Source organism: Martes martes, assembly GCF_963455335.1.
Source record: "Martes martes genome assembly, chromosome: 12".
In the NCBI taxonomy this organism is placed as follows: domain Eukaryota; kingdom Metazoa; phylum Chordata; class Mammalia; order Carnivora; family Mustelidae; genus Martes; species Martes martes.
Genome location: NC_137900.1, coordinates 21582100 through 21594619, shown reverse-complemented (window position 1 = coordinate 21594619; position 12520 = coordinate 21582100). Strand labels below are relative to the sequence as shown.

Genomic DNA, 12520 nt, shown 5'->3' with positions numbered 1-12520 from the left:
TGGAGGGATGAATAGCCGTTAGTCACTGAGCACATTCTGTGTGCCATGTATCATGTCTGGCATTTTTCTTAAATTTGTCATTTAATCCTTCCTAGTCCCATTTCATTGTGAGGAAATGGACTACAAGGACAGCAGCTTTATCGATTCACTATTTGAGGACCCACTGTGTGCTGGATGTGATCCTGTCTGAAGTGTATCCGGTGGCTTGTGGGGCTGACATGGTCCCTGCCACTGCTTAGACAAAATCCAAGACCACAGATGGTTCACAGTGGAGCCTGGATTTAAAACCTGCTCTCTCTACTCCCATCCTAGCCAAGCGCTTAGACATGATAGTTCATGATTAGAAATGTTCTGAGTTTGATGAAGTCCAGGTTACTAAGGAGGGATTTTAATCTTGTTTACCTCCCTGTTTGCGAACTCTAGGTAAATGGTTTGTGAGTACTGGCAAAGACAACCTCCTCAATGCTTGGCGGACCCCCTACGGAGCTAGTATATTCCAGGTAAGTAAGTCAGTGCTCCTTGCCCAGAATGACCATTTGATCGGGGCATTCTCCAGGACTCCAGAAGTGAAGGCACCTTGGGGAGGAGGAGGGGCCCTGAGCATCTCTGTTCCCATTAAAACTGCACCCATTGTTTTCTCTTCCAGTCCAAAGAGTCCTCGTCCGTGCTTAGCTGTGACATCTCTGTGGATGATAAGTACATAGTCACTGGCTCAGGGGACAAGAAGGCTACAGTCTATGAAGTCATCTACTGAAAACATGATGTGGTTTGACGTTTATAGTTGAATCGGGCCAAAATGTTTTGAGAATTTGTAGAAATAGAAAAGTTGTAATTTTAAAAGAAAAAAAAAAACCACAAAAACCTGTTTCCAAACCTTGACACAAAACTACTTTGAATCTTCAGAGAGGAGGCGACGAGTCTGTCAGCTGAAGGTCACCTATCTACCTAGACCAAACGGAGCACTGAGGCAGAGTGGACAGAGGGGCCAAGGGGTGTAGGCAGAGCCTGTTCCTGTCTGTCTGTGTGATCTGCCGAGATTACCTTCCTGTTCCTTGCGGTTCCCCTCATGTTCTGTGCTTCGTAGAGCAGTGCTGTCTCCAATGAACTTGTTTCCTGGTTTTGCATCTTGTGAAATGTTTTTTTGTATTTTTGTTGAAGGTTAAACATTTGTATAAATTGTAAATATATTTGGTTTATTACAGTAAAGGCTTTAGTACCAATAAGTGGTTTTCCTTTTCCTTCTTTGTTGTTTTGGGATCATTCATGTGGGTTTTGTAAGCAGAGTCCACACATTTGCAGAGGAAGTTGAAGCAGGCACTTCTGAATTTGCAAATAGATTTGGTTGTGGACTCGCACTGCATTGGAACCTAATCAACACCTCTAAGTTAGTGGGAACTCAAGACTAGGAATAGTCAGTACTTGAAGGTTTACTGATGACACTTTCATTTGGGAAGCTAAAATAACTTCATCAAGATTCGTGTTTTTTTAAAGATCCTCCTGTGATTGGAGGTCACAAATTAAAGCTCTGCTTTTTCTTGGTGTTTCACTGGGAGACAGAATATTCTCTTCTCCAGGACAGTCCAACATCTTCAAATCTTTATTGTCTCCCTTGGCAAGCGTCACTTCTCAAGACATGAGGGTGACTTGTGTTCAGTGTTAAGATTGATGATGTCCACAAAGCTATGGAATTCATTAACCTGTAAAAGAAAGGTGAGATGCCAACTGGTTTTGTCTCATTAATACTTACTTAATCTATTATAAGAGTTGACCTGAGCCAGTCACGCCCAGCCCATTCTTCTCATTAAGGTGTTCCCTGCAGCTTCTAGCCATTGCGATCTCTCATTAGTCTGGTCTTCCTCTTGGTGGACAAGCTTGTATTAATTTGATTAGATGAAACCCATAACCCTGGGCTTTTAATAAGTTGACCATGCATGTTTCCTCCTGAAAAGGCTATATGGCTCATTTCTTCGTATACCTATTATTAACTGTTATATTTTAGAAAAGAATGGTTAATATTTTTAAATCAGGCTTCCTGGCTATTTAAAAATAGCACCTAAGGAATTTTTAATGTTCTTGTTTTCTTAGGATCCAGCAAGTTGTTGGCAGTTTGTCTTAATATTTTTCATTTGTTATCCAGACCTCCTCGTTTTTATACATTTCACATTATTTTGTTTGCTTTTTGCCAAAATAATATTTGTTTATGCAGAGAGTTGTTAAGTATTTTCTCTTCTCATTAAGTGAAAGCCCTAATTACTAAGGCTGATTTCTCTCTCATCCCTTCCTTGTATAATGAAGTACATTTCTCTACTACAGATTCTGATGGCTTATTAATATAGTATTTATCTTTTCTGTTGTCTCTCTTTTCCTGCCTGCCTCCCTTATTTTCTGTACAAGGAGGAGAGAAGTTACGTTGCTAGAACAGAGACCTACCAGTAAAGTGGCTTAGAGACCACAGGGGTTTGTATCTCCCCTAGAGACCCAGGCCAGCGGTGTAGCTCTGTGTTTCCATCTTTGGCTTCCCTTGCCCCCACTTTCAGCCAGCAGTGGAGAAAATCCAAGGAAATGGATGTCCTTGTCAGCAGGTGACTTTAAGAATCTGGTCATTATTTCTACTGACTGGGACTTAGTCACGTGGGAGACTGGGAAGTAGGGTCTCTTGCTTGCTGTGAAGCTGTTATGTCCATCAAGAAGAGGGGGGAAAATTTGAAAGGACTCTGGGTTAAAGAAGTAGTTCCATTTTCTGTTGGTGCATTTCTTTCCTTATGTGCTTTCTTGTTTCCCAAGCTTCCGATACTCTTTCTCTAGTGAGATTTTTGAAGGTCTAGACCTTACAGTTCATCAGTTATCTTGAATCTGATGAAACCATTTCTGTTTGCTAGTGTGGTCCTGGAAGAGGCATTTTAGAGCTAGTCCTACTCCTCTGCTCAGGGTGTTTGGAATCATGGGGAATTGCCGAGAAAATTGCTTCCCTACTCATAAAATGGGGATGAGACAGTAGTCGTGCCTGCTTCTCTGAGTCTTGGGGATCAGAAACAGGTATGGGAAGCAGGACTGAGTGGCAACTGTCTCACAATTGGAAGATAAGAGTGGGAGAGTGATTTCTTCCTAAACTGAAATTAGGAGTCACACTACTGTCCCCACGTGAGCCTGGAATCATGGCCTGGAATCATGGGGTTCTTGAAATCCTGGTAAGCCAAATGTTGGTATACACCATGCCTTGATATGGATTACAAATTCACATTCAGTAAATTCAGATTCAACCAAACATTGATCGCCTGTATATGCCAAGAGCCATGCCAGGTAGTTTCACCCATTGTCATTGTCTCTAGATGTATTTAATCTTGTTTTTTTGTCACTTGTGGTCTTTGCACCTTGAATGTGGGTTTCTGCCATATAGTTCTTCCATGGAATTGAAGTTCACTAGGTAAAAACTGAAATCCTAGTGAGATTAGGTTTGGAATGCCTTTTGGTAACTAGGTGTTTCTAGCACTTAAAATAAGGACAAAATATTTCATCAATATGATAATTAACATTTTTTTTTAAAAAGTTTGTGCTATTTGCCAGGTGGTAGGGAAGTGTTTGACATAAATAATATCTTCATAGCTGTTGAGAGATGGGATTTTTGATGACCTAATTTTTTTTTTTTTTTTTTTAGATTTCATTACTGGTCGATAGCATCTGGTTTTAAAGCCATAGAGCATTCATATAGGGATTTTAAAATTGGGATTTTAAAAGTAGCATTTGTGCCATTTAAGATTGTGACTTTCCCAAATGAGTTTTCCAGCAAATCGGAGAGATCAAATTCTTACCTTCAGCATGCTGCTTCATGCCATCAGGAGACTACTGCCTCTTGTCATCAGCTTGAAATTGAGTGATGATGTTTCAAACCCTCCACTCTGCTCTAGATCCATGGATTTTTTTTCTCCCCGATATCTTCTCTTCAGTCTTCACTCAGCAACAAAATTGTCAGATCACTATAGTCTCGGGCTTCCCTGAGCAAGAAGAAGCTTGGGTAAGGGTTATTTTGTGCCCTGAGGAATTTATCTCCAGGCAACCAAAGCTTCAGCTTCATATTTTGTCCTGGCACTTAAACAGCTAAATACTTGTTACTTGGGTTCATGTTTCTAGAAAGGTTGTTCTCAAACTTGAGTCTGCATTCAAATCACCATGAGGGACAGATTCAGATTTCTGAGTTTTTGAGGCAGTAGATCAGGATGGGACCTGAGAACTTGTATTTCTCCAAATTCCCATTTGATCTTGGGGCTGCGGGTCTAGAGACCACACTTTGAGAACTGCTAATCTAGTATATTCATATTCTCTGAAGACTGGAAGTCTCCCATCTTAGAAGCTTTGGGGGTAAGGATTAGAACTATAATGATAATAAAACACAAGACATACTGTTTTGAGGCGGCTGTTCTTGTATTCGTCTTTGCTCCCAAAGCTACCTTTTGAAGCTGAATATTATAATACAACTAAATGTGAACTGAGTACTTGAAAAAGGTGCTTTTTTTCACTTAGTCATAATTTAATCTGAGTTATATGACTTCTATCAGCGTTGGAAAAGCTACCTTAAGGACCTAATGTAGTGAAAGCGTTGAGAATGCTTAATTGGAGTGGTGATGTATATAAAAGTGAGAGGGGCGCCTGGGTGGCTCAGTGGGTTAAGCCTCTGCCTTTGGCTCAGGTCATGATCTCAGGGTCCTGGGATCGAGCCCCGCATCGGGCTCTCTGCTCGGCGGGGAGCCTGCTTCCCCTCTCTCTCTGCCTGTTACTCTCCCTACTTGTGATCTCTCTCTCTGTCAAATAAGTAAATAAAATCTTAAAAAAAAAAAGAAAGAAAACATTTTGAAAAAAAAAAAGTGAGAATTTTTTTTTTCTGAATACTGGATACTTTGTGTAAAACAATAAGGTGCTGACTTTATAGAATGTTTTGTTTTTTTTTTTTTTTTTTTTTTTTAAAGATTTTTTTATTTATTTATTTGTCAGAGAGAGTGAGCACAGGCAGAGAGGCAGGCAGAGGCAGAGGGAGAAGCAGGCTCCCCGCTGAGCAAGGAGCCCAATGTGGGACTCGATCCCAGGACTCTGGGATCATGACCTGAGCCGAAGGCAGCTGCTTAACCAACTGAGCCACCCAGGCGTCCCTAGAATGTTTTTATTCTTCAGGATATCATATTAGATTCAGTCAACCCACCAGCATTTACTGAGGGTGTGATCTCTACCCTTGGCAAGGTGGTCACCAGGCTGGTAGCTGAGGGGCAATTATTCCAGTGAGAGGGGCCTGGGGAAGAAACTGCCGATGGTCACAGAGGGTGATTTGGGTGAGGCACTGCCCTAAGGAAACGCAACAGTAAAGGATTGACAGGCAGGTCTCACCAGTCTTGGATGTAAATTACTTATTTGGCATTAGCTGCCTAGGACAACCCATTGTGCCATTAGAGCAAGTGTCTGGATGAACTGATGTGTGCAAGACACTGGAAGCTGAGGGCTTCCAGATGTGTCTGTGTAATTTTTTTTTATTCATAAAGGTATATACTTCTGATTTCAATTTGGAAAATATAACAAGGTACAAAGAAGAAAATAAACCCCATAATGGTGCCTCTTAGAAACAATATTTTCCTAACAAATATGTTCAATATAATATAGGTGATTAATAATTATGAACATATGTTGAGTATTTCCCAGATATGAGATACTCAAGGATACTTGAGCACTTTGTATTATCTCACTTAGTCTTCAAAAAAGCCCAATGAGATAGTTACTGGGTTCATGTTCATTTACCAGATAAGGAAACAGGCACAGAGAGGCAGCAACTAGCTGGAGATCACACAGCTAATGGCTGGAGTCAGATTCCAATGCCGGTTGTCTTATTTCTGTTCTACTACCTTGTTCCTGTGGTTTTATAATGTGTTTCTCACTTTCTTTTTCTTTTCTTGTTTTCAGCTTGAGGTGTAATTGACAAAAAGAATTCTTAGATGTTTAAAATATATAATGTAATGATTTGATAGATGCATATATTATGAAAGGACTCCCCCCATCAAGCTAATGACTGTATCCATCACCTCCAGTATTTATTTTGGGGGGAGTAGTGAGAACACTTAAGTTCTACTGTCTCAGCAAATTTCTGTCATACACTACAGTGTTGCTATTCTCAGACCTTGTTCCTCTTAAAACGAAAAGTTTTATAAGCTTTTACCAACCTCTCCTTATTTCCTCGACTTCTCAGCCCCTGGCAATCAACATTCTACTCTTTTTCTAGGAGTTCAGCCTTTTTTTTTTATTGCACATATAGGTAATACCATGCAGTATTTGTCTTTCTCTGACTTAATTCACTTAGCATAGTGACCTCTAGGTTCATCCATGTTGTTGCAAATGGCAGCATTTCCTTCTTTTTAAAGGCTCAACAGTCGTGTGTGTGTGTGTGTGTGTGTGTGTGTGTGTGTGTGTCTCTCTCTCTCTCTCAAATTTCCTTTATCCATTCATCCACTAATGGACCTTTAGGTAGTTTCTATACTTCGGCTATTGTGAACAATGCTGCGCTGATCATGAGAGTGCAGATATCTCTTTGAGATTGTCATTTCATTTCCTTTAAATATAAACCCAGAATTGGGATGGTTGGATCACATGACAGTTGTATTTAAAATGTTTTTGAGGAACCTCCATACTGTTTTCCATAGTAGCTGCACCAGTGAACATTCCTACCAATAAATGCAGCAAGTGTTCCCTTTTCTCCACATATTTGCTAGCATTTGTCTTTTTGATAATAGACAGTCTAGCAGATATCTGATGATACCACCTGGTGTTTTGATTTCTATTTTTCTTAATAGTGATGCTAAGCACCTTTTCATGTATCTGTTGGCCATTTGTATGTCTTCTTTGGAAAAACATCTGTTCATGTCCTTTGCCCATTTTTTAATTGTTTTTTGGGGGAGGTTTTTTTTGGCAAATCAGTTGACTTTATTTTTCCTTATTAAAATTTACTCGCAAACAACTCACAATGTTGGATTTACTATAATTTGCTCATTTCTCATTTGTTAGGTAAGTAGACTATTTCAAACATTGAGATATTGTTATAATCCTTGTAAAGAAAATGTTCATATATAATTTTCTCTTATTTCTGTTCCCTTCCTTAGACTTAATCCCAAGAAGTGAAATTACTGCGTCAAAAGATAAAATGTTATTTCAGATCTTTGATATACACTGCCAACATTGCTTGCTAGAAATCCTAGGCCTATTTATACTACTCCCAGCAGAGCATGGTAATGCTAGCTTGCCTCAGGTCAACCACATTGTACTTACTCTAAAAAATATTTGCTAATGATAGGCAATAAGTGATACCTCATTTTCCATTTAGTTTTGCTCCAGCTTAGAGGAGGTCAGCTCATTGACCATCCGATCCTCATACTTAAGGTATCCGTCCCATCAGCAGATCTAGGAAACCTTTCACAGAGCCCTGAAAGCTTCTTTTAGACACCTAAAGTGGATGTCTAATTTTCTCAGGATAGGTTTCTATTACATAAACTTGTGTGTTCTATTTTCAATATTAAGAAAGTGTGTTCATTACTTTTCACCGTTATCCTTTGCTTGCTTTGAAGAGGTAATTTACAAACACCAATGATGGTAAACCTCCTCCGTAGTGAGTTAAAAGTAGGGAACTATAACCTACCTCTATATTGTTTTTGTTGTTTAAAACCAAAGGTTCTTTGTAGTTGCAGGTGTGATGCCCTACTTGTAATGAGAATGTGAACCAGAAGTAGCCTACTGGGCACTGTGATGTGTTGGAAGGACACCAAGTTCGGAATCAGGCACAGATCCCAGGTCTGATATGGATTTATCATTTGGGTATGACCTTGGGCAACTTTCAGGACTTTTCTTCAACTACAAAATTGAAATAAAAATATTTACCTTACAAGGCTGTTGAAGAGATTAAAAGAGATGCCATTTTCAGATAATTTACCAATTTTAACAAATAATTTTAAAGAATTTCCATCTTTTTTTTTTTTTAGATTTTATTTATTTATTTATTTGACAGAAAGAGATCACAAGTAGGCAGAGAGGCAGGCAGAGAGTGAGGGGGAAGCAGGCTCCCCACTGAGCAGAGAGCCTGATGTGGGTCCCAATCCCAGGACCCTGAGATCATGACCTGAGCCACAGGCAGAGGCTTAACCCACTGAGCCACCCAGGCACCCCAAGAATTTCCATCTTTTTTATTTTTTGAGACTTTGAGAATTTAACATAACACTGGTCATGCTTTTCTTTTATTTGCAATTTGAGGTCCAGTTCAGCTGACCATTGACTTCGTCAGCTGGCTTTTAATTGTGAATGCCTTGGGCAATGAGTTGATGGTCTTAGGGCAGACTTTAACAAAAGCTTGTCCATTAGCAACTGAAACAGTCACTGTTAATTCCAGTTCAGTTCAAGCATATCTGTGTATCTTGTAAAGTCAAGGCTCTGTGTTCAGGACCCACTGCACTGGCATCTTTCCCTAGAAATGAGCATACTCAAACGCCACCTTCTGAAAAGGCAATTTGTAAAGAAACTTGGAATTGCTTTGCAGCATGTTCACATGGGAGGGAGCTGCAGTCCTGGCACTGTCTGCTGACACCTCGTGTCTGTTCATTCTTTGCTCTGGAAAAATGCTGGCCATACTGTGAGTGGACTTTAACTTAACAAGTTAGATCGGGAGGGTTCCCTTCATTTCTTAGAACACTAATCACTCTCTCTAAGAGGAAAATGTGTGTTTCAGTATCTTTAGAGTTCGGGTGGTATGTATCTCTTGCCATCTTAAAGGCCATATTATGCATTTTACCCAAAAGGAGTGAGCTATAAGGCTTGCACAATTTCTACCTAGTCCATTAATTGTCAGGATGTCAGTAATTTTTTAAAAAAGATTTATTTATTTGAGAGTGAGCACAAGTGGGAGGAGTAGGGAGAGGGAGAGAAAATCTCAAGCAGAGTCTGTGCCAAGCTCAGAGCTCGACACAGGGCTTGATCTTGGGACCATAACATCACCACCTGAGCAGAAATCAAGAGTCAGACACTTAACTGACCACACCACCCGGTGCCCAAGGGTCTCAGCAATTTTTGATGCACGTGGCCATTGCTGTGAGCAGGGCATGCTCTTATTTCTCTATTTTCCTCACTCTGTGTCTAGTTAGTGAAGCAACCAGCGGAACAACCCAGCTTAATTACTCTGCAATAAGCAACAACCAACGTGTAAAGCCACTTACAAAAGTGAAGCGGGAAGGGTCCAAATATCAAATTACTGCTAGAGAGACAGAAAGAATATATATATGTGTGTGTGTGTGTGTGTGTATACACATATATATATTCTCAAATTTGTTAAAATTGTTAAATTATCAGAAAATGGCACCATGTTTAATCCTTTCAACTATTTTTTTTAATATTTTATTTATTTATTTGACAGAGATCACAAGTAGGCAGAGAAGCAGGCAGAGAGAGAGGAGGAAGCAGGTTCCCCGCTGAGCAGAGAGCCCGATGCGGGGCTCGATCCCAGGACCCTGGGATCATGACCTGAGCTGAAGGCAGAGGCTTGAACCCACTGAGCCACCCAGGCGCCCGCTTTCAACTATTTTTATTGTAACTATTTTTATTTCAATTTTGTAGTTGAAGAAAAGTCCTGAGAGGGGCTAAGGAAGTTGCTCAAGGTCATACCCAATGACAAAGCCATATGATATCCATATGATATACAATATACACATACACACATATGTATGTGATATACACACACATATGTACATGTGATAGGTAGACATATATGAATATATGTATATATGTACGAATATTTATTTATCATTGAAGGAAGGGGCTACAAAGCATTAAAAAACCCCAAAACCTCTCCATCCTAATATTTCTATTTTTGATGTATTTCCCATGCATTCATTTATATGTGAGCACAGCACACATTCCATTTTCCATTCTGCTCTTCTTATTAAGCTATCTTGAGTCCTTTCCTTCTCCATATTTCTGGGTTGTCTTTAGCTCTTTTTATTGGCTCCATCAAGTGACACAGCACTGTTTATTAGACTACTTCTGCAATGTTGCATGACTGTTTTGACCACATTTCGGCTCTAATAACTACTGCTGCATTAAACAACTTCACATATAGAACTGCTTTCTTCCTCCTTTGAACTACTGCCTTGGAATAATCTCAGGAATAAGATGGCTAGATCATAGGATGTGAATGTATTATATGCCTATATTTTTCATTTCTGTAGTTGGCTTTTTTGTTTGCACAAAAGTAAAATCTGTTAACCTCCACCCAACACAATCATCTCAATCAAGAGTTTTATTTTTATCAAGCATTTGGGGAATAAAATCTCATGGGAATGTTTTATATGGCAAAATTAAAGAAAGAAACACACTGTCTCCTTTTCCATAATATAAACCATCAGCACTCAGAAAAGGTCTATGTGCTGAAACCTGCGCCCTTCTGGTTTTCTTTCTGATATTGTATGAAGTGACCCATATCCTACTTGTGCATAAAAGACAGTTGATGAAAAAGACAAAGCTCTGGTTCTTTGGGTGAGTGATTCATTGGTTGATTGCCTAGAGTTTTCCACTTGGGAGCAAATTCCTTCTGTGGTTTCCAGAGCCTGGAGAGACATTAGTTTGCTTTTCAATTTACATGACCATTCTGCTGAATCCACTGCACAGCCCTCTGCAATCATAATAGCCCCAATACATAACTCCACATTTGGAATGTAAAGTGCAACCATTCTTAATAGTTTAGTTTAATGGCTACTCTTTCCTTTCCCTTATGGTTTCGTGTGTAATATTTATTTTTTTTAAGCAGACCAACCATTTTAGTTCTACTACATTCTCTACTGAACATAAACCCTCAGAGGTGAAAATCCTTTTAAAAACAACTTAACAATCCCTTGGAAAGCAAACTACTTCGGATGAGAAAACATGGATATATGGGGAGAGATGACCTAATGAGTCCTTGTCTGGAATTTTCTTTTTCCATTTTGTCCCCTTTAAGAAAAGCAAGCATGATGTATATGAAAATGCATGAGCAGGCTGCCTGAGCTATGGAGAGAAGAGTTGTGTGGACCAGTTGGGTTTAGGTAGTGACCTTGAGTGACGGCAGTTTTTTAAACTGGATAACTTGAATGACTAGATCCTAAATTAAAGAAAACCTTATATATATTTTTTAATCCTTAGGAAGTTTCAGGTGACTTCCAATTCCTTTTCTTCCTCACACCCCTTCAGCCAGTCCCAGGAATCATAGCCTTGCTGGCTCTCCCCTTCAGTGCTGTCTTCTGAGATCAGCGAAGAAAGAGCTCTCAGCTCTTGGGGAGGTGGCGTCCCTGATTCTGTTACCAGGGAAACCAGTTTCAGATGGGTACAAAGAAGGCAAAAGGTTCAAACATCATATTTGAAATAATGAAATAAGAATGCAACCTATAACTCCCCCTCTTCCCACCTATCTAATGTCAATTTCCATGGCAACAAGATCAGAAGGGCCGCTGACAGCCAGCCACTGACAGTAAACTCACGTGTCTCTCTAGGTGGCAGGCATCCTTTTGATAACTGCAAATGCCAATTTGTTCAATCCCATGACATATCATTGGGCTGGAAAGACTCTTATTTGAAGAGTGAATAAAATAGAATCTACCTAGCCACGATGTCTATCCTTCTAACTTCTATCAAACGAATAATCCAAGAATATGGTTCAGGTGATTACTATTGCTTTCCATGATGGCCACTTTGTCAATGTGCAAACCTCCTTGTCTACCATGTTTGTCTTTCTGATTTCTGGACTAATACTTCACAGCAGGATGACCACTTTCTCTGGGCTGTAATTTATCGTATCAGATATTTTGATGCTGCAATATGTGGAATTTCTGAATTTTCAGTATATAGAATGTAAGTGTTAGTGCTGATTTTTAATCTCTGCAGTAGTGCCTAAACATTTGGTCACACTATCTTACTAATTTATATCCATTTTAGATATTTTGTCTTCTAGAAGATATGGACTCTTACGATGAAACAGTTGGAAATCTTTTTTTTTAAAGATTTTATTTATTTATTTGACAGAGAGAGAGAGAGAGAGAGAGAGAGAACGCACGCACAAGCAGGGGGAACAGCAGGCAGAGAGAAAAGCAAGCTCCCAGATGAGCAGGGAGCCCCAACCAATGCATGATCCCGGGACGCTGGGATCATGACCTGAGCCAAAGGCAGATGCTTAACCCACTGAGACACTCAGGCGCCCCAAAATAGCTGGAAATCTTAATGTACACATATAGATAGTTAAAAAGGTCTAGGTGGTCCCTAGCATGTGCAGAGCTGAATCCCCCACAGGTAAGCGATATACTGTTAAAAAATGCTTTGTCACGGCCATAATCCAACTGAACATTTCAACACAGGATGGCTATTTCTGTAGTAACAAAGGCAAATCAGCAACAGAAGGGACTCTTCAAAAGGAACAGAGGGCTTCAAAAGGATTTCAACCCTTACCATTGTGTAGAGATGCTGGATCACTTACACTATGAATTTT

General features: G+C 39.8%; 1 protein-coding gene across 4 annotated transcripts in view; it reads left to right on the top strand.

Moving 5' to 3' along the window:
- The window catches only part of LOC308353500 (transducin-like enhancer protein 1), an 86675-nt gene extending 85452 nt beyond the window's left edge, over positions 1-1223 (top strand). For all 4 annotated transcript variants that reach the window (XM_080820380.1, XM_080820379.1, XM_080820381.1 and 1 more), the window contains 2 exons: positions 424-500; positions 647-1223. In XM_080820380.1, the coding sequence (XP_080676506.1) occupies positions 424-500; positions 647-754 (185 nt within the window). In that variant the 3' untranslated portion in view covers positions 755-1223. The remainder of the gene's footprint in view (positions 1-423; positions 501-646) is intronic.
- Positions 1224-12520: the final 11297 nt, after the last annotated feature.